The 23,005-nt window shown below is 40.4% G+C and overlaps 1 protein-coding gene across 1 annotated transcript in view; it reads left to right on the top strand.

The window, feature by feature from the left end:
- PKP2 (plakophilin 2) overlaps positions 1–23,005 on the top strand; it is a 31,200-nt gene that overhangs the window by 3,525 nt on the left and 4,670 nt on the right. Inside the window, 8 exon segments of the mRNA XM_008638109.2 lie at positions 4,153–4,291; positions 6,848–7,055; positions 11,708–11,885; positions 18,281–18,398; positions 19,904–20,065; positions 20,476–20,649; positions 21,214–21,367; positions 22,830–23,005. The exon segment at positions 22,830–23,005 is cut by the window's right edge and continues 1 nt beyond it. Of these exon segments, the coding sequence (XP_008636331.1) occupies positions 4,153–4,291; positions 6,848–7,055; positions 11,708–11,885; positions 18,281–18,398; positions 19,904–20,065; positions 20,476–20,649; positions 21,214–21,367; positions 22,830–23,005 (1,309 nt within the window).

Raw genomic sequence — 23,005 nt, 5'->3', positions numbered from 1 at the left:
GAGAGATAAAGTAGTCTCTGAGTAATTTACAACCTAAGTCACAATACACAAAATTGTGTTGGCAGATTTTGTGCTCACAAGAGCCCATACGATATCAACACTGGTTCTCATGAGAATAGGTCAGAAATCTAGCAGTGGAGCAGCTTTTGGCAGATTAACAATTTCCAGTTAAAAACCCTTCATAGTTTCAAGGACATGTCTTCGTTTTTATAAATTTCAGGTAAAACACAGACAGAAATCTCTCTTAGCTCTGTAACACCATCCATTCCTAGAACAAATACAAACTGCTCTGAATCCCAGGACCACAGAGCTTCTCACTACCAAGAGATCCTACATGCTCTGAGGGAGTTATCTAAACTTGAACTCTGTTGGCTCCATGCCAGAAAGTCCCAAATCTGACCCCAGACTTCAGAAAAATTGTTTAAAATACTGGAAAGGGTGGCTTGGGTTTTTTTCACAAAATTACTTCTCCCACCAAAAATTCCTTTCCAGAGAAGATTTCAGACTGTTTAAAATCAGTTTCATTTTCAAAAGAGAAATTTTATTATTTCTTAATTTCCCCTCAGGAGTGAATATCTGTTCATTTTAGAATAATTCTGAATGTTCCCAGTGCTGTTAAGTTTCAGTGGACAGAAAAAGCCTCTTGGTAGACAGGAGATGGTTACTTGCATGTTTATTCTGGTTTTTGGTTTTGTTTCGTAATTCAAATAGGATCCTAGGAGTTCTCTTTAAGTTAATCATAGTGTAATTTACAAGTGTTATTAAGAAATAGCTCTTTTCCTGTAACTGTGTAGCTGTTAAGTTCATTTTTCTGAAGACCCATCTTTGTTCTTTTTCTGAGTTTGTTTCTGTGTGAGAAAAGGCATCATCTGATACCACTGCTATGTGCAGATCAGGTATTTTTTTGTTGTCAGCTACATGTTGTGTGTTATGATTATATTTACAAGCATGTATGGTACTATGGTCTCTTCTGGTCTGGATTGAAATTTTCACCTCTGGGTGATGCAGGACTTAAGAGATCTGATATTAATTATGTTGACTTTTAAGTATTTAGACTTTGCAGGAAGTAAGTCCAAAAAACCCAGCTGAGAGCTCACAACAGCTAAAGATTTGAGTGTAGTAATACCAAATAGGTACCAATAGGTACCTGGGAGGACTTTGTTTTTCAGTAAGACAATTTACAAGCATGTATCCCATTGACTTAATAACCTGCTTAACTTTTAGCACATTCTTGTATGCATTTCTGAGCCACAACCAACAATTTTTATCTTTAATTACGTGTAGGAGCAATTTTGGCTTTTCTTTTGAAGATGCAGACACTGGAGTCTGGTTGTCTGTACAAGCATCAACCAAAGTATTTGAATACCTGCAGATGTAAAAATCAATCTTGAATCATTGTGCAAGTGGCTTGATTGAGACCATGTTAAATCAGATGGAAGATTTGTGACCTATTGAAAATCTTTGTGACAGCATAATTCCTTAAGTGCCAGTTTTTAGGTTCAGCATTTGCTGGAAGGTTTCTCAGTTCAAGAAGTTTGTAGACACTCTCAGTTTTCTTGTAATTTCTCATTCTCTTATTTTAAGGTTGCATTAATCTGACATATTGCTACCTTACCTGTTGCTCCCTTAGTGATATTAAGGGGGGGGAGATAAGCTTGTTTTTGGAGTAATTTGATTTTTCCAGAAATTTATACCTTTTTTTTATGCAGGTCACAATTTAGGTCTTTCCAAGTGAATTAAGAGAATGTAAAATAGTAATGTAAGGCTAAAGAGAAGTAGTGGACCGGCTGTGGACAGCATTTGAAATGTATATAAAAGCATTTTCAAACTTCCTGTAAAAGAACTAGCTCATGCTATGAAAGCAAAGTAGAAAAAAACAGCACAGGATGCTCTCCCTGTATGTCTGTATCTCTGTACCTGTATCTTCTGGTGAAGAGAATCAGTTAATAGCATCCTTATGATGAAGAGCTTAGGAAAGAATAGATTCAAGCTGAAGCTGTCTGAGAAATGGCTGCTTGCATAATCTGACCTCTGAATGTGCTGAGAGCCATCACAAAATCATTGTGTATATGTCTCAAAATTGGTATATTTTGGCAATTAAGGTGAAGTCAGAACCTGTCAGATCATTGTTCTGTTTAACAACCTTTGCCTGGCTGACCATTTGGTGTCACTTCCTGTGCCAATCAGCCGCAGAGCTAATTGAGTTTGCCTGTAAATACTTTGAGGGTGGGAACGGAATCATTGCATCAAATTCTGTTTTGACAAGAGTTTGGGTGCTGCATCTTTGTGAATACCATTGAGGGTCAGAGATTGTATTGCATCCTTTATTGCTGCCAGATAAAACATTAGGGAATGTTATTTTTATCCGACGGAGAGCAGTCCAAGTATGGCAGCGCACAACAGGAGAGAAATCCTCTGCCTGCTGCATGAAGGGATAACTGAATGGTGAGCTGCTGTCAGTCTCAGTGCAGATCTACACCCCCAGCACCTAGAAATGCAGCTTCTGGCTGTCCATGTGTCCATCTCAGCCTGGCAGTGACTCCTGATGGAATTCTACTACTCTGGGATACCCTTGGCATCCTGAGGTTGAGTTCCCACATAAATTCTCTTGTGTGCCCTGAGGGGTGAGTTCGTGCAGCAGCCTTGACCTTGGGAAGCGCATGGTTTTAGTCCTCCTCAGCTGTTGGTCAGTGAAGTGACACAATTTAGTACATCAGAGATGTCTGCTGCTCGCAGAAGGTGACTGAATTTGGTCAAAACACTCGAAAATTATTGCTAACAGGTTGACATGATCACATGTGCACATTTATAACATGGTCTCAAAACCTTTGCTAATTTAAGAAATCTAAGTAAACCCCAAGGTTGAAAAGCCTGTTTTTCAGTTCCACTGTGGAGTAAAAAGAAGAAATATGATCTGGCTAATTTTCCATATTTTACTTTCCTGAGCATTGTTAATTCCTATTTAATATTTCTGCTTAGTTTAAAGAAAAAAAAATTAAAGTTTCAACTTAAGCTAATTTATTTCCCAGGTACCCATTTTAAAATAAGAGGCAATTGAGTTAAAATTTCTAACTGTAGATTCATTTAATGAGATGGTTATCAAGCAAATCATTCTGATTCTGGTAGCTCTGCAGTAGGGAGTTATTGCCAATTACTTCTTGTTTCATGGTGGTTCACAGACTGCCCTCTCATCCCTGTCTGGCCAGTGGCAGATCTACTACTACAAAACTATCTGGATTAAAAAAAAAACAGAATGCTCACATTCTTGTCAACTTTTTTCTCTCTTTTTTTTTTTTGTTAATCTGGGTGCAGCACATTTGAAACCAAAAGTAAATAAAAAGTCTGGAGAGCATAACCACCTGTCCCAGAGCTAATGTACCTGATTTTGCCATTAATTGTTTTATGTTCCATTTACTGGGGAAAAAAAAGTGGTTTTTCCATTTTTCTTTCAATTTTTTTATATGGTTGTCTAACACAATCATAATTTAAGCAAACATTCTGGAAGTTGGAAGGGAAGTGGTGGCACATATTTTTAATATTAGCATAGGCTCTCTACCTACTCAGTTTAATGAGTGGTATTTTTATTTTTTCCCACCTGAAAAAGGGCTTTGCCCATCTATTTCAAATGAGAACAACTTCTGTCATTTGAAAAAAAGGGGGTACTGAGTCCTGCATAGATATAATCTGGGAACTAAGACACTGATGAAAGGCATAAGGACAAATATAAAAAAACAATCATCAGTACTACTGAGGAAAACATCAAGGTATATCTTCATGGTCAGTAATAGTCACTCTGCCATGGTTATGGCCTTCTTTTGATCTTCATCCACTTCTTCATCCTTCCTTTCACACCCAGTCCTTCACCCACTGGATGGAAACACTGATAGAAACATCCACTGATATTCCCATTTTGTTATTGGAACTTAAATCATTATTTTCTTTCTCCAGAACTGCACTTCTGTTTATGACTTTCTCTTCCCCCAGAACATCAGTATCTCTTAAAGCTATTATGATATTTTCTGCTACTGGAAAGGAAAAAAAATTTCTAAGAAAAGCTAGAGTTACTTGGAAAATACAAAAAATCTGGTTTTACAAGAATGATACTTCTTCTGCAGTTTTTTTTCACTAGATTTCTCTGTGTATGCTTTTAAGGAGCCCAGAAGTGGAGATGACACTGGAGCGTGCAGTGAACATCCTGAAGAGTGAAAACACACAGAACACGCCCAGGATCCTTGCTGCAGTGACTTTCATACAGCATGAGTGCTTCCAAAAAGCAGATGCCAGAAGAAAAGTAAGTAATTATTTTTGGGCCAGTTACAATCAGGTAGAGAAAGTAAGATTCTATATTTCATGGCACTGTGTGCCAACATGAAAAGAAAGAAGGCAGTCCAAGTAACCTTACAGGATCCTGATGTTAGATATTTTCCCTAAAATGCATTCTTTTGTGTGTTTTGCTGCAGGTTGTTTTGAACCCACTCAGTGTATACCCACTCAGTTTGCTCTTTTTCAGGCTGAACAAACTTAATTCTTTCAGCCTTTATAAATCATGGAGTCTGAACTTTTTGTCAATATAGTTGCTCCTGTCTCTCATTTTTGACTGGCATGCAGAAATATCCCAAAAAAGAAAACTCTGAGTATGGTGCAAACTTATCCAATATTCAGGGTTTTTTAGGACTGCACAAATGTGTTGAAACAGCACACGCATTAGCCACGGTGTTAAGGGTTTGCTGGGACTGTGCACATGCATTACTACATTGTTCAGATTAACCAAATTTTTAAGTCTCTTGCAAAAAATTTGTCAAGTCTCTTACAAGTTTTTTGAAAGGGTACATGAAAAATATTCTCTTCTTCCTTTTCTTTAAATGTCACTACTAAACACAAATATGTCTGTCCTCCTGCACAGTTCTGTACATTAAAGTGTAAGTCTATTTTAACAACTAAAAAGCATTTATTACACCTGCTTTGGTGTGTAGTATGCTCAGTAATCCCAGCCTTACCTCCATAATCATGTGCCTGCAGTCCAGTTCAGTGACAGCCAAACATGTCTCAGTCCTTTTGACTTGCTTTAGGGTATGCCAGAATCAGTTTTGGAAGAAAATACCAGGACTAGTGGCAGCCTTAACTTCAAACTGGGGACAGAGCTTCAGAATTGAGTGTTTGAAGGTCGGTTATTACACAGACCACTCTCAGGCAGCTTCCCAGAAAAACAAGTGGCTGAGTAAAAGTGTTCAGATTGGAGCAGTCAGCCTGAAGCCACCTTCTATTTTCCTCTCTATCCCACATATCCTATGATGGGCTTTTCTGTTTGGTGCCCATCACACTTGTTCACGTTGGCATTGTCTTGCTTCCCATTTTTAGCCTTTCAGCCTGTATTCTTTGTCTTCAATGCTTTGTTCCCTGATGTTTGAGAATTTGTGGGTCTAGTGGGTCTTCTTTTTTTGTGAACTTGTGGTCTCTCAGTATTTAGGTGAATTTTGTCTACTAATGAAAATTTAGAAGGACCGGTCAATAGCTGTTGTAAATTCTCAGCAAATTAGGTTGAAATAGGACTTCTTTTATGTTGCTTTAAAATTACTGACAGAAAGTCTGCATAAATATTTTAAAAAACCAAACAACTACAGTACTGCTGTCAAAAGGGCTGATCTGCTGCAGTAAAACAGGTTGATGTGCTTTCAGCATGCTCCATGCGCCACTGCCCTCAACATACATATTCCTGTATTTTATTCTGCTGACATTTTCAGGGTGATTGCAGGGGGAATCAGATCAGCAGAGCAGGGGCAAGAAGCTGTGCCTTTTGTACAGGTGAATCAGAGGAGAGGCTGCCAGGCTGTGGAGTTTACTCCATGAAGGACAAAAGGCTTTCTTACATTCCATTTCTTGGTGTTGCCAACACCTGCCAGTTGTACTGAACTCTTTTTATCATTAAACTCTGGACTGTTTAAGACAGGTGCATCAGATTTCTGAGTCTTTCATGTGCTGTTGATTCTGCACAAGGGTGAGTTTGTCCACAAAATCATATGGCATTTTAAGATGCTGGAGGAGATCGTTGGCAATTGTACATTAATGGAAGGTACTTTCCATAGTAAATTCACTCCTGAGTCAGCTAAGGCTTGCTTATGTCATATCACAGTTCATGTGGGATTCCTCATTCACCACAACAAACTGTTTGTTTCCATACAGCTGCTGTAAAATAACGTCCTTTAAATCCTTCATTCATTTGGGGCCAAAACGTCATTTTCTGAAGATTTAAACACTGAAAAGTAGTCTTTGCTAAATGTGGGTAGTTCAGTAGACAGCTGGCTTACAATGTTTCATGGTCTACATTTTGATGCTTACTTCTACTATTTTTTCTCTATGGGGCACAGTTAAGAAGTATTAAGTGTAATGTATTGGTTTTTAATACACTTTCAATACATACATTGGGAATACTGTCTTTTCATCAGGCTAGCTGCTGAGGAAAAAAAAAAACCTGTTCATAAATGTTCCAGAATTAAATCTCAAATATTCATTTCACCAACATGGAAGCTAAAAAGCAGAGTGATTAAATGTCTTGTCAGAGAGAACAAATCTGCAGCAAAGCTGGAAGAGATTTCGTTTCATTCTCTGATATTAATTATGAAAACATGTTGCCTCCCCTAGTTGTGGATTTTAAGTATTAGTCATACAAAAGCCCAGAAGTCAATAGTCATGTCCAAATGATTAATGATCTGTGCTTCAAGTCTCTCAAATAGGAGCAAATGAAAGAAGTTCCTATAACTATTTAAACCTTTTGCTGGGGCAGGGGGAGAGTGGAGTTTATCATTTACATCATCTGACTATTCTCTGGTGTGTTTTGTTTTCCTCACAGGTTTTCTCACTTGGTGGTATCCCCAAACTTTTACAGCTCCTCGAGGTTCAGAATGAGGACATTCAGCGGGCAGCATGTGGTGCTCTGAGAAATTTGGTGTTTGAGGACAATGACAACAAACTGGAAGTGTCAGAGCAGAAAGGGATCCCACTCCTGCTCCGCCTGCTCCGGCACACCAGGGATATAGAGACTAAGAAGCAAATCACAGGTAGTGTTTTCTCTGCAGCCAAGCATGAAGTGCTTTAAGCAGTGCAAAAGCTTTCAGGGAGAGGTACATGGTTGTTTACTTAAGCCTGTGTTTAGGGACTAAATACAAAAACACTGTCACCTACTCTAAGCAACTGCCATAGGGTAAAATTCCAAGGTCCTTACTCAAGACCAGTCTTTCAGTCAATAACAAAAGATTAGGAACTGCAGCTTCCCCTCTTAAAGCTTCTTCAGAAATTATATCAGTCTGCTTGCAGGAAGCCTAAAGTCCTCAATATTCCAGAAAAGAAAGTCAGGCTCCCTCGGAGTGCCTGGGACCATAATTAATGCCTGCTACTTACACAGCAGCTCAGCCTTCATTTTTTGACTCTGTGCTGACAGCGCCTACTGGAAGTTCCTTGTTGCAAGAGAGTCACCCAGAACTGTCATGTGTCATGGATAGAAAGTGGTTGTTCTATTCCCCACAAACTCCACTGCCCCAGATTCCTACTCTGAGGTGTCCTACTCTGAGCTGTTTACACCCGGGTCTGTCTCTGCAGATCTGTGACAAGTGGAAAGCTCTGCCACAGCAGCAGCATGCTTCCTTTGGGGAGAATTCCTCCAGGACAGCCATTTGACTGTAAAGATCACACAGCACCATCAGTGGAGTGACTGACATTCTGGATTCTGTTTTTGCAGGGCCAATGTTCTCACCCTTTTATTTCCAATGACCTTGAGGAAGAGCTGTTAATTAGCAGGGCCCATTGCAAATTTGAAGGAAAAGCCCTTTGGATCAGAAACCCTGTATTACACCTCTTCTTGTACTTCAGTGTAGCAGGAGAAATGGTGGGAGAAAATGTCCAGCATTCCCCACAAGCAAACCTGTGGTTGCTGTCCTGTTGGCTTTGCAGCAGCCAGTTAAGAAATGCCCACTTCATCCCTGCAGTCCTGTGTGTCCATAGTGTGTCTCTTTGAATTCCACTGCTTGTGACCCACATCCATTCTGATTAGCATGCAAAGGAAGAGCAGCATTTTATAGATGGAAAACATGAATAAATGAATGGGGATTTATTTCAAGCAATCTTTAAAGGTACCAGGAACAAAATCTTTTAAGAGAGCAGTGTGTGAAGAGATACCGAAGTTGTCAAGCAGCCCTGTCTTGAAGCAAAGACATGTCGAGACCTTCTGTAATTCTGCATTCTTTGAAGTATTTGAAATACTCTGCTCTCTAAGCTGGAGAACAAAGCTTTGTATTGTTGGCTCTTTTTTAACTCAGTTCTATAGCTCTGCAACATTAAAATGTTTTAAAGTTTTTCACACTCATCGGTTGCAGAATTGGGTCACGTAGTAATTTGTTGTATAGTGTGTTAACACTCAGTGCTATTACAGAGCAGTGAGGAAAGCAGTGAAAATGGTGGTAGAGTGGCCAGAAAGCCAGTGCTCTTTTCTTGCTAGAAGTTTCATCATTTCTGACAAAAATGTTGACTGTGCGTGATAACTCACATGTATATTGTGACTATTACTGTCTTCCCCTTCACCAATGTGTGAAGGGCATCTTCTTTCAGCAATTACTGCTGTGACTGAACAGGAATATTTACTCACAAAGCAAAGAAGACACCAACAAAATATTTATGCCAAGCAGGATGGTGTAGCTTGTGTAAAGCAAAATATTATGATGTGCTTTCATGCCTATCAGTTAGAAAGGATGGCTTTAAAAATACACTGAGAGAGAAATATTTCTCTCTTTGTTCAAGACCAAACGTGCAGCCAGGAGGAAGTGCACTGGGTACCTTAGTGAAAATGCCACTAGGGCATACTTTTTGCTGTCGCTTGAACAACTTTTCCAGGTCCCTAGAAAGCTGCAAGGAGCCTACAAGAGCAAAGGGCAGACTGGATGAATGAATTTCACCTCTTGCATTGACTTTGACTTCCTACAGGACTAGTGGAATATCATGGCTATGAATGCAGTCTCACTGCAGTGTTGTAACACTTCCAGGAAGTGGTTAATGTGAAAGATTTAGCCTTCCACCAGTCAGCACCAGAAGTCCATTTGTCTTTCCATTTTTCCACATCATACATATTACTTGTCTTCTTTGACTTCTTCCCTGAATTAGGGACTTCCAAATGTGTGGTATGATATTCAGCTAAATGTCTTTCCCCGTAAGAGATTAGTAAAATCATCTTGGTAACTGATAATACCTCATTGAACTTTAGTGAAAGACTCCTGGCCAAGGATTGAAAGCATGCAATATTCATTAATAAAGATGTCTAAGCTCAGCTGAGGGAAGTTTTTTGTTTCTACTGCTGTGTGGGAAGCATGGTAGCAAAGCACTCCACCTGACAAAAGTATACAAAGATAAGGAAATTTCAGGAGAGAAGGAAGTTAGAACTCTGAGACAGAAGTTTTCTGATACTGTACTTCATTACCTGTCAGAAGTATGGTACTTGTGCACATGAGATAAGTCAGTCTCAGGCTTAGAAGTTTATCTTTAAGGTCACTGGTTTACTAGGACCATCATGTTAATACGGACAAGCACCTGCCTAACATTAATCCATATTTTATCAAATGTTCCCAAAGAATTTTTTGATGGCCTGTATTTTCTTCAAGACCTAGGCTGAGGAATACAGACTGAGCCCAGTCATGCAGTGGGCCTTCTATTGTGCTGTGAAAAAACAAAAGCAGCCAAAGTGTGTGGAGATAAATGCTGATTACAGCACGTGCTGTGACTGCCTCACAGTCTGTGAACACACAAAAAGCACTAAACCACTGCTCTACCAAAGCAGCTTTGTGCTGGTGACAGGGGTTTGAAAGCTGCTGTGACCCAGTCTGCCTAATGCCCCTGTGCAGAAAAGAGCTGCCCAGTTTCTATGGAATTTCTGTGCTCATATGATCTCTTCACAGAGGAAATGAGACTGAATTTGCTAGCTCCACAAAATCACTGATAACAGGTAGAGCAAAGGAAACAGAGGCTTTGTCCTTTTTTTGACACACAAGCTACTTAGAAATCTCTTAGGAAAGGAGTGAGGTTACTCCTTAGTAGGAGAGGGCATCATTTGGAGACAGCGCAGGAGCTAAGGCAGGACTGGAATTTTATAGTATTTGGAGAGCATACTGAGGAACAGAAAGTAAAATGGCTGTGGCATGAAAAAACCAAAATAATGTTAGCTTTTGAAGATAAGCCAGATGAGCCTCCAGGGAGTAGCTAACCTCCTGATCTTGTTATTGTGCAGCATTAATATAAGAAATTAAAGGAAGTTTTTCCTGCGGGGAAGATTACAGCACAAGCAGAACTGTCATGAAAAGAAATGTAAATTTAAAAGCAGACCCAACCCATTTTTCCAAATAACCATCTAAGGGAAAACTATGCATTACAGCATAGGTGCAAGGAAAGAATCTACTCCTAAAGACATTTTCTAATGTGAGCAAATTCATCCACACCCAGAATACCATTGAGAGAATCCTTCTGAGCCCAGAGAGACAGTGCCTGTGGGTAAAGGTAGGGGTTTTGTTGGAAGATTTACAGTGAGAGCAATATCTCAAATTCTCTTTTGACAATTCTAAGTGTCTGCCTGTAATTCCAAATGCATTTGTTCTTTTTAAAAGTATATTCTGTCCTTGTGCAATTCCTTGCATTTGTGCCCTTCTGTCTTAAACCTGCTTCCCTTACCAATGCCCTTTGGACTGCTTGTCTGATTTCCTGTAAGCCTTACTTACCCTTCAGAAAAGTACATTCTTCCTTTTATCTCCTGATTCAGACGCTGAAGAGCTGATCCCAGAAGAAGGAATGGGCTGCTTCTGGCTGGCTTTTGTTTTGATTTTACTGTTGTTCACAATACCTGAAATTAGATTCAAAGTGTAAGGAGATACAAAAGAAACATTTTGTTGTTGTTGTTGTGAGCTGATGAAAGGAACATTCACTAATACTCTGCCAGTGTGTGGAGGAGGTGGTCTGTGAAACTTAGAGCAGCAAGCTGGAGAAACAATGAATGCCTTTGTAGTGAAAAGCAGAAATACGTGTCATTTTCCAGGTGAAGAGCTCTTTAAAAAGAATTGTTGTGTGTTGGAATAGAATATAATGGAACCTGCTAAGTTCTACAAGATTATGTTTGAAATTTGTTTTGGAGATTGTGAATAGAGAAGGTTTGTAGCATTACTTAATGATTTGTTTAGTGACTAATGTCTGGACAGAAGCAGCCAGCCAGTGTTAACAGCTTTCCCTCTTATGAGAAATGTTGCTATCAAGTGTTAGAGAAACTTGGTAATGGGCATCTCCTGTCTTCCAGCAGATTTCCTGTAAACTCACTCCCTGCACCTCCCATCTATCCCTTTTGTGAGTTTATTTTCCCCTAGCTTGTGCTGCGCTGGTAACAGAGAAGGTGATCACTGCAGATGGGCAATGCAGAGCCATGGAAAACTGCACTTCTTGGTTGGGCATTAGGCTGACTGTGTAGAGATTTTACTTTATTCACATGGATAACTGTGCCCCCTTTTCTGCCCTCTTTCCACGTCCCTGGATCAGGGCTGGTGAACGCTTACCAATCCTTTCTGCTCCTCTTCAGGATATCAAGTGCCAGGCAGGCTCTTCACTCATTGACTTCAAGGGGTATGAGATTAAGTCTTTCAAAGTGCAAGGGAGTCTTTTTGCCACTCTGATTTTATTGTGGGTATTACAGGTTTGCTGTGGAATCTGTCCTCCAATGACCAGCTGAAGCACCTGTTGGTTAGAGAAGCCCTGCAGACGCTGACTGAAGCTGTCCTCATCCCCTACTCAGGCTGGCCAGACAGAGATTACCCAAAATCAAGTGTTCTACCTGACCCTGATATCTTCTATAATGCCACAGGATGCCTAAGGTGAGCACTCTGCAACTACCCAAAGCAATACTGATGATAAAACAGGTCTGCACAATTATTTTTGGGTAAATACACAGAGTTCATCTAAAGCCACAATCATGTCTTGTCTAAATAGATGACTTGGAAAGGGGACATGGTACCTACAAGCACATAAAAGTGTTCCATTTTCAGCTGCTGTCAAAGATGCTTACTTTGACATATCATCATCTGTGCCTAAACTGATTAGAAAGTGATTTAAATTAGGGAGAAGCCATTTTTTAAACCAGAGTAAGCCCAGTCCAGCCTTTTGCACAAGTTCAAGCAAGTTGCAGCCATGGGGTGGATTAATAGATTTATAGTTTGTGTATTTAGTACTGCAGTCCGCTAATAGCCTCGTAGACATAGTAGCAGTTACTGCAGACAAACACCAAAGGCCTCAGTGAACAGACCCCTAAATGGCTGAAGCATAAAAATCACATCTTCAGTAGAAACACCTCTAACAGTCTATAAAATGGGGGCCCTTTGTGAGTTCAAAGCCATTCCATGTTAAGTAAGTTTACACACTTAAAAATGCACGGAAGGACATAGTTTGAACTGACTAAGGAGTAATACATGACTGCAAAGGGCATGGCCTGAGGTTTAAACTCCTTCTAGCAGAGTGCAAGGAATTAAGTTTGGAGGCTGGGAAGCTGCCCAGTTTTGCCTCACACATACCTGCTATGCTAACATGTCCTATAGCAGAGTAGTTGTACGTGTCTGGCATTGATTTTTCCTGTGCAAACAGCTCTGTATCTGACTCGTGTGGTTTCAGAAGACAAATGAATTGTAAGCTATACAAAATACTCAACAATAATGCACCTTTTTCTGCAGACTTCCTGTCAGCCCCCTAACTACTAAATACCTCCATCTCTACGTAATAATTAACTTTTATTTACTCTGATGACTCAGAAACAAATACAAAGAAACATTAACCACCCATAATAAAACCTCTCTAGCTAATGCTAGTGGTGTTGTCTAGGAAATGAAGGAGGTTGTGTTTTTCATGTTAATTAGCCCAAGTGCATTTGTGCAGAAACCAGTCTGGCTGCTCCTCTCTTGGTGTTTGGACTCTGGAACAGTCTCTTCCCTACGAGGTAGCTGATGGGGGCACAGATCATTCTCAGGTTTAGCTCGGTGTTGCTCTTCCTGAGCTTGTTTCAGCAGATTGACACAACTCATTATATGACAAATAAGGCATAACAGTACCTGGGTTCTTCCAAATGAGAGTAGATTCTGGGCTTAACCTTACTCTGGGCACAAAGTCAGTGCATGGGGCTGCTCCAGAGCTGCAGTGAGCTCTCCAGCCCTAATTCAAAGTCTCTAAAACTGCCCTTATGTAGGTGCTTAAGGATACATTACCTGTTTTAAAAACATGATGCTCATATTCTAGTCCTTCTCATTTTTAAGAACTTCAACACTGAAAATTATAAATAGGACAAGAAGGGCTTGAAAATTCCCAGGTAAAGATGATCTGCAGGATTGCCACATACTTTCTAGCAGAGAATAGTTTTTAATGAGGCTTACCTCTTTGTACTGGCCAAATAGCTGAGATGTTTAAGATTAATCAATTTGCATCTCTTTTCTGGAGATTGACTTACCTCCCAGATTAGGTCACTAGAAATATTCCTTCCTTATGTATTAATAACAAAAAATCTCTGCATAAGTAAAAAGAAGGGCACACCTCCGAGTAATAAAAGTGTAAACTGAGGGAATGATGTTGCTTATGAATATGTTTAAAGAGTATACTTATTTGCCAGAATATAAATCTGTAATTAGTCTTCCCTTTTGTAATGCTAACATGTTTGTTGGCCATGTTGATAAAGTCTATAGCCTGCAGCTTCTATTAGAGGGTAAAAATAGTACTTTGAAGTGCAATACATTATGCATAGTACAGCATTTAGTTGTAGGAGAATGCCAGAACTTCTTTTCAAAAATTTCCATACAACTGTTGACTGGAAGGGACACCCACAGCCCAAACCTAACACTAGCATCTGGTGGGGGCACATGCACTGCACCACACCATTACCAAATTATAAATTAAAGCTTCCTTCATGCTCTTTGACAAAACAGCAGCAGGAGAAGTGAAGCCACATCTAGCAGATAATATTGCAGGTAATTCCAAGCACTGGAATGAGTGCATGACCAGACCAGTCCCCAGTTATTGCCAGAAGTATTGTGGGGTCCTGAAACTCTGTGCCTGTGTCAGTGTATGCAGTCACTGATAAGGAAGTCTGACATTAGGAGGATTTGTTAATCCCATTCCCTAGGTCTGTGTTTTGTCTTAAAACCCTGCAAGAAGCAAAACTTTGCAGAAACCACAGGTCACAAAACTTAACATGATAAAAAAGAAGCTGTGTACATCCCAGAATTCTGCATAAGCAGTTAGAGTAAGTAATAGCATCGTTTAGTTGTAAAATATGATAAAAAGCCTGAACAGAGTAAGCCAAATAACAGTCTTCACTGGTTGCCTGACAATAAGCTGAACAAGTAAAACTGGTGTATTAAACTATCTAGAGGAGTGTTACAGACATTTCTAGAGAAGTCCTGTTGAATTTCAGAGGTAAAGTCATTTTTTCTTGGCCTGAAAGTCCTACACATAAAAGTTCTGCCTCCAGTTCCAATACAAATGGATAAAAATCGTCAAGATATTTCCCCATACTCCTCTGAGTCTGAAAGGATAAGATGCCAGCATGTAGAATGCATGGTTTTGATATTATTTATATACATAGGTGAACCTCTGGCATGACTTTCCCTCTGAAAGGAAAGTTTAGTGGAAGGCTGTTTTTATAACACCTTGAAAGCTGATAGTGAACTGGTTCCATTTTTATCTTGAAATACCTTTTCCCAAAACTTCTGCAATTCTGAACTTTCCCGAATTTATACACAGGTGTCACATTTTCTCCTGCAAAACATTTAATTTAGGTGCTGAAGCTGTTGTACTTCACTGGGAAGAGTGAAGGCAGAGCCTTCCTTTTTAACTGCTCTGAAAGGACACATCCTGTGCCCCTATGTATTCTAGTTTTTCAAAATCTTCTAGACAACTACCTCCAGGAAAGTCAGCTAACTTCTCTGCTCCTGGTTCCTCACACAGTAAAATAAAATTCAGCCTTCCTTTTTCATTATTATTTTTCGCACTTTGTCTGTCCCAGCTCCCGTTTGAGCTTCTTGTGAATTGCACAGTGACCCACAAGGACAGTGGAAAGCTGTATTTGGAGGAAATCATATCATTGCACTTCAGCCCAGGAGTCTGCATAAACATCTGCTTCCATTTACTCTGGAGAGAAGGGAAGCCAAAGCTCTGCCCGTGTGTTGAAAAGCTCAGACTCATAATGGCAGCTTCTAAGAGAGAACGTAAAACAAATGACTGATGATAACAAGTCTTTGAACCAAGGCCTCTTGCGTAGCATTCCCATTCCTTTAAGTTTATTTCCATCCATTCTTATCTTCCCTTGCCTCCTCTTCAGTGTATCTGCTCCCCCAATTCCTGAAAGGAATTTTGTTACTTCCAACAAGCAGCTTGAAGCTTGGCGCCTCTAGTTACTAAATAGATCCCAGATACCTTTCCCTCCTTGGTGAATTTTTGGACTGTGCAAGGCATGAAGGGAATAGAATTTCCCAGAATGTTGTCTGGTAATTGAATTAAATTCACATTACCAGTTTTAGCAGAATGAGTCCCAGGAGCAAAATCCTTCTTCTTATCAGTTAAGCAGACCATTCACAGCAGTTCAAGAACCTTTTCCAACAGTCAGTGTATGACTCAGTGTTGGCTTAGAGGGAGTATCCCTTTCATTTGGTGCCATTTATCAGCTAATTGAACATTTATTACCATCATCCTGTTTCTTTCAAAGTCACACTTGGTTTTACTGTGTCGCATTTCTTTGTATTTACCTCACAACTCTGGATCAAAATAATATTTCCCAACAGGAAATTAGCTGGTCCTCCCCACATGCCACAGGACTGTGGGCAAAGAGCTATTTTGATTACAGATACAGTTGCACCAGCACCATGAATGTGTGCAGGAGGGGCCAGAAGCAGCAAATGCAAGATGAGATAAATGAGGCATGCAGACAGATAGAGTGCATCCACATCAGCAAATGGCACAGTTTGAGCATGTCACCAGGATTACCACAGCTGAGCATGGCATGTCAGGGATTTTTTTGTAGGTAGGTGCTGCCAAAATGTAAGTTCTGAGTCATTTAAAGCAGAGCATCCCCACAAGGAGCAATCTCCCTAAAACTGCATTCTCCTCACACTGCAAGCACTGAGTATTTCAGTGACTCCAGGAACTCCACTACAATAAAGCCCAGTTCTGGAGCTCCGAGGCTGGCATTCCAATTTTCAGGAATCTCAAATCTTGGGAAGCCAAGATGAAGTCAGTTTTGAAATACTCTAAGCAAAATGTCTCCATTGTTTCAAAAAAAAAAGATATTTAAATTTACATTTCTGTGACACTTCTCAGAAATACTTATTTTTTTACCAATCGAATAATATTTTTATCTGCTGGAATTTCTCAAGCAATTAGCAAACTTAAACTGCCAGCTGAGGTATTCCCTGCAATGGTCTTCTCTAAACCTGTTTAGAGTAAGGTGGTTACAGCTGTCTTTGGATGAGTGGGAGAGCAGGAGCTCTTCCCTTCCCAGTCCACGTTGTCCTGCTAAGGAAACAGGAAGGTGGACAATGGAGTACCCATGTGTGTACAGGCATGCACACGGACACGCACTGATATCTGTCACTGGATGGGCATCAGCTTCTTCATGAAACAGAGCCCAGTAATTAATTTCCCTTGCAGAGCAGGACAGTGCCCCTGATTCAGGCTCTTCTCTGCCTCCTGAGCTATAAAAGCTCTTTGCCCTACTCTGTTCATGCTGGCAGCAAGGCTGGGGCATGGCAAGTGGAGGGGGTAGTATTGGTACTGGGGCTAAACAAAACACTGCATCAGCTGAAGTGTCTTTGGAGAGGGAAATTCCACACTTATCTTTAACAGTATTTTTAGTCTCTGTGCCTCAGAGACTATTTTTCCTATGCACCAGGAGGGCTGTACTGTGTGCATTTCTCTCAGCATAAACATAGGAAAGGGTGACATGCATCGAATGTGACATATATTGGTAAACTAAATTCCAAGGGGATGTCTATAGTAGGCCATGTTGTGGAATCTGAATATTGATTCTGTGATATATAATTCCACAAGAGAATAAATGAGCTCATAGGCATTGTTAACATCACGACCTAGAGTAAAATTGTAGTTGCAGTGCATTAGTATTTAACCTGAAGTATTTAACCTGAATGTGTACTTCCCAGAGGAAAAAAAAATAGTAGAAGTGAAATGACACTGTGTATAAAATGTGTATAAAAGGTGTATAAAATGCTACATTCATTTTACAGTCATAAGCCACAGGAAAGTTTAAACCTTACTGGATCTGTCACTAGTAAAATTGTAAACATTGTAATTTTTAGTGGGCAAAGCGTGCAAAATAAGCAACCTGAAACTATGTAAAGGAACATGTCCCTCTGTGTTTTGCTGGATGCTAAGAGTGGGTTATATTTAACGTTATTTCAAACAATGACGCTGGAATATGCAGCCTTTTAGCCAGCAGAGCTGCAGGAGTCCAAAATAATAAGGCCTGGATTTATAATTCCAGTATTCCATAATTCAGACTTTGTTGAGTTGTAAAGATAATTATGCCCCAAAATTGTAAATATTGTTTCTTCCCTGGAAATCAGTAGCTTGATTAGAGCCAAGCAGCTTCAAGCAGTATGTGTTTGGTTTTTCGAGAGTTTTTAAATCACTTTTCAAATTCATTTATAAGTTGTACTTGGGTTACTACAAAGACAGCAAATGTTACTTGAAAGCCAGGCAAAGAGTGGGTCTTTGCATGAGAATGTGGAGATGCTGCTAAAACTCTCAGGTCTTGTGTCTGTTGATGGGACATCTTGGATCAAGAACTGGCTCGGTGTAAGTAAATTAATTCTAAAGGACATCTGTGTGCATGGAAATTTTTACAAGTATCTTTCCTCCGATATTTTCACCATCCTAAATATTAAAAAATATAACTACAAATGGAATAGTGAAAAAAAGCGCAGGGTTGGTTTTTTTTTTGACTGCTTAAAAAGGATTAATTCAACTTTGAGATGAAAATTTGAGCCAGGTCTTACCTTATCCATCCAAACAGAGCAGTTTGTTTCCTGGAGTATTTGTTTTTGTCTGGAGTGAAAGTTTTACCTAGAAGAGGCTCAGATTGTCTTACACCTCTGAAGAAAAGGAGCAGTCAACCTGAATTTCAGTATCTTTAAGATTTAGCTGGAAAAGTTTGTCAGAGGAGCACAAGAAAATACCTTTGACTAAATCTCTTCTCCCCAACATATTCTTTCCTGCACAGAAACATGAGCTCTGCCGGCCCGGAAGGAAGGAAGAAGATGAGAGAATGCGAGGGCTTAATTGATTCTCTTGTGTATTATATCCAAGGAGCTATTGCAGACCATGAGCCTAATGACAAGGTATTCTTTGAGATGAAAAGTGTTTTCCTAGGGGAAATTGCCGAGTGAACGTTTTTTATTGTTGTTTAGAAGTCAATGTTCAGAAACAGCTGTGATGTAACTGCAAAACTTATTTCCAGGGCTTTTAAAACTGCCACCAAAGGTGAAATCCCAGTAAGAAGCTTTTTGAAGTATTTTTATCCTGCAATCTAAAAGAATAGTGTAACATAGCACTGGGAAAACATTTTCAGGAACACCAGAGAGAAAGGTAGAAACTTCTCTCTTTTATTTTTAAAAAGTGAGATAAAATCACAGCTTTCAGAAATGCTGAAACACAGAAGAGTCAGATGTTGCCCTTTTGGTTGTCTCAGGGTGCTAGCTAGCTAGAAGCTTAAAAAACTAATCCAGTTCCTCTCCTATATATTTAATGCTACATACCCCTTAGGAAAGGAAGAACCTAAATCCCTTTGGTGGCAGTGTGATTAAGGAGCTCACATCATTTAGAAAAGAACTAATTTTCCTAGTTTGCTTTTTTTTTTTTAATAAAACTGCACATTTTTTGCTTGCTGCCCAAGCCTAAGCCAGTAACTACAAGGACCTGGACACCTCCAGATGCCAGTTTCCCTCTTTCCTCCCACCACTTAGTGCAGGGGAACCCTGAACACAGACTCTTGGAGCAGGGGCTTGTCTTTCAGCTGGGTGAAGTGGGGTGAGAAGACCAGCTGTCACTTACGTTAGCTGCAGCCTGTGAGGCAGTTCTGGTGGGCCTGCTATGACTTGTGCTGTGCAGTGGTAATTACTGCACATTTATAGTTCTCTTCTAGGATTAGTTGCTTGAGCTTCCCCGTCTCCCTGTATTCAGTGCCATTAGCTTCAGGGAGAATCCAGCACATTACACGTGTGCCAATATCTCCCTGCTGCATTTTGTCTTAAAACCACTCATTCCTTTTTGACTTTCAAGAAAGGAGGAACTGGTAATAAAGCAATTTGCCACTAGACTCATCACTCAGAAATTGTAGACCTGACCTTAGCCACGTTCAGAAAGGAATGTCTTGTTTTAAAAAGCATTCTACCACAGAAAAATGCTTCCTCCTTGGGGAAGATAAAAAGCTTCCCTCTTGCTGATGCTAAGGTGAGGTGTGTACATGATCATCTTTACTCTTCAGCTCTTAGACATTTCTTGGCACACTTGTGGCCTGTGTCAAGTAGCACTCGCCCAAACAATTCCCAGGCACAGTTCAGGAATTATAATGTCCCAGGACGGTTTCCAACAGACACGTACCCCACTCCGAATGCAGCCCCGTGTGCCGCTGGCCTTGGTGCTCAGGAACATCCCAGGGCATGTTTCATTTATCAGTGTAAGGGCAGTCTGGTGGATCATGGGCATGAAGCCTGGCTCTTCCATAAGGCAGTAGAAGCTCTGCAGTCAGTTGCTGAAGATCCAAAAATGAGATCTCTTCCCATGTCTATACATGTCCCTTCAACACATGCCAAAGCTTTCAATTTCTATTCTTTCGTTATTTTAGGCCACAGAGAACTGTGTGTGCATTCTTCACAATCTTTCCTACCAGCTAGAGATAGAGCTCCCTGAGAGCTATGCCCAGAGCATATATATGCAAAGAAGAAATATTTCTAGCAATGATAAAACACCAGGCTGTTTTGGAACACGGAGCAGAAAAGTAAAAGAGGTAAAGTACATGATTAGTTACATCTTATTTGGTTAATACCTTGTAGCAACCTCTCGAGAATAAGGCTGTAATCTAATTAACAGGCTGTTATTGATGTATCTGGTAGGGTGACACTTCCTTGCCCCAAAAATGCAAATTTATTGATAGTCTTTCTTGACACCAATTCTCTTGTTCAGCTGCTGCTTATGACAATGACATAGAAAATGTTTTATTAGTTGAGGAATACTCCACTGGATGGACTGGCCACTATCATTAAATACTGAAATTTTGCACATTATTATTTGAGCTCAGAACCTGACAGTCTGCAAATAACCTGGTCATAGAGAGTTATAAAATGGCTAATTTAGCTTGTGATGCATTAAGTTATAAAGGTCACTGTTTCTAAAGGCTTGATCTGTTTACATGTTTAGAAGCAGCAGGACACCCCACTACCTGAGGAAAAGAGCAATCCCAAAGGTGTTGAGTCGCTGTGGCATTCTACACTGATTAGGATATACCTCTCCTTAATAGCAAAGAGTACCAGAAACTACACCCAGGAAGCATCCCTGGGAGCTCTTCAGAACCTCACAGCTGGCACTGGACCAGTAAGTCAGCTTTTTTCCTTTTCTTGTCACTTAGTTCTTGATGTGAATGCGTAGAGTTCAGGGCTGCAGTGCAGCTGAGCTCAAGTAATCACTGACAAGTCACTGGCTACTGACATGGTGAAGGACAATGGAGAACACTGAAGGGAGAGTCATACCCAGCAGTGCAGCTCTTCCTTGCTTGGCAGATATGGGACCTGCTTCTTCTCCCTCTGTCTACATCTCCATGTGTGGGATTTGCTAATTCATTACACAATGAGGGATGAGCAGATGCCAAAAGCACTAAAAAAAGTAATGGAAGACAGTCCTGTGGGGAGAGGAGGGCTCTGATATAACAGCAGATCACTTTGGTGTGGAAGAAACTAATATCTGTCTGAGGAACTGGGTAAAGAGCACCTGGGAGAAAGAGGGCTTGAAACTTCCCTTCTATCACCTTCCTTTCCTGTTGCAGCTCATCTGGTTTAAAACTCTTTTAAATATGCTTAAATTGGCACAGAGGACTGGCTGTGTGCAGCTTTTCCTGAGGCTCTGCATTCATGGTAATGACACAGAACTGCCTTTTCACAGATGCCATTCGCAGTGGCCCGGACTGTTGTTCAAAAGGCAAACGGCCTCCCAGGCATCCGAGCTATGCTGCACGTCAGCCACCCTGCTGTGAAGAAGACAGCAGTCTCACTGCTCAGGAACCTGTCTCGAAACACCTCCCTGCAAAGTGACATAGGTGAGCAAAGACTGAGAGCTTGCTCTGTTCTCTTCACCTTAAATTTTCCTGCTTTCAAAAAAAGAAATGTGCAAAAAAATCCTGATCTGTGAGTTCAGTAGATTTTTCACTGGATACTTGCAGTCACTGTACAGGGTTTAAATTAAAGGGTTTTGCCTAAACAAAGTTTTCACTATATTGGATATTCCTCATCAGATGCTTCCATTAGTGTTCCTTTCAAAAATACATAATTGAAGTCCCTCTACAGATTTGGAGAGGGAGTTCTTCTGCTTCAAAATAGGGTAAAGGAAGGTGAGTGCCGAGTTCTGTGCTGCCACAGCTGTGTAATGCTTTGCAAGAAATCACAGAACATCTCTACTTCTAGCAAAGATCATACTCTCTTTTATCAGACAGAAAGCTTTAGGGGTTTGCAGTCCACACAGTTTTCCTGTAAATTTTTTTGAGAATGGAAGCTATAAGATGCTATAGAAAAAATAGTTCATTTTTTAAAGGATCTAATTTCTAAATAGAAGCCATTTCTATTCTGAATATTCTCACTTCAATTTATTATGTATTTAAGACTTTTTCCTACTGATAGGATAAAATGTGTTCATATAATTTGTTGTCCTTTTCTGTGTTCCCACCAAGGGGCAGAGGGGAAATTACAGGTATACAGATGGCTCATGGGGCAGATTAACCTCCAGAATTCTGCAGAACAGTCTCCTGGGTCTTGTTTAATCCTTAGAGAACATTCCCTATTAATGAAAATATAATAACATGTTATTGGGCTGATTTCAAAGGGATAATCCATATGGTGTTAAAAATTACAGGTGGTGAATCCCCCTGAAAGAGGACATTAAACTGATGAGTAGTGGGGATTTCATAAAAAAAAAAAATTTATGAGAGCATGGGAAGCACAGAATAACACAGAGCTTTGGGGGCAGGTGCTTCATCTTGCACATTCACAGCCATTTCCTTGCTTTACCCATGGTAGAGAGAACTGGGGGAATTTCAGGTGAATGTTTTTTCTATTGAAAGATGCTCTTTTTGATTGACTGAAAGCATGTGTGAATTCAGGTCAAATTCCTAAAGAAAAACTTTGGCCAAAGGACAACATTTGAGAGGGCAAACTGTTTTGTAGATGCAAGAGTCTAAATTTATCAAGCAAAATGAACCTACATATCAAATGGAGATAAATTTAATATAAAACATCTCTAAAAGGGAAGTGGCAGCCTGCAGCTGGCACATGCCTGGTGAGGTCAGAACAGCACATGAGGTATTAATGGATTGTGCATGAGGCAAATTACAGGCTGTCCAATGTAGGGTGGATGCAGCTTAACCTGAATTGTGGGGCTGTAAGGCAGGGATGAAGCCATGAGCATGTAGTGGGAGCACACAGCACCCTGATGGGGGAGAATGGGAGGAATCAGGTAAATCTGCACCTGTCAGTGATGGAACTGCTTGTCTCTCTTCCACCTTGCAGCCAGAGAAGTTCTGCCTGATTTGGTGTCGATACTGCCCGAGTGTGTGCCAGGGTCGGACATTGCCTGTGAAACCACAGCCTCCATCTGCTACACCCTGTTCAACCTGACCCAGAGCAGCTCCCACAACGCCCGCCTGCTCCTCAGTGCCCACGGCCTGCCCACGGTCATTGCCATC

Source organism: Corvus brachyrhynchos, unplaced genomic scaffold, assembly GCF_000691975.1.
Source record: "Corvus brachyrhynchos isolate BGI_N302 unplaced genomic scaffold, ASM69197v1 scaffold27, whole genome shotgun sequence".
NCBI lineage: Eukaryota > Metazoa > Chordata > Aves > Passeriformes > Corvidae > Corvus > Corvus brachyrhynchos.
This window is presented reverse-complemented; position numbering and strand designations above follow the sequence as displayed.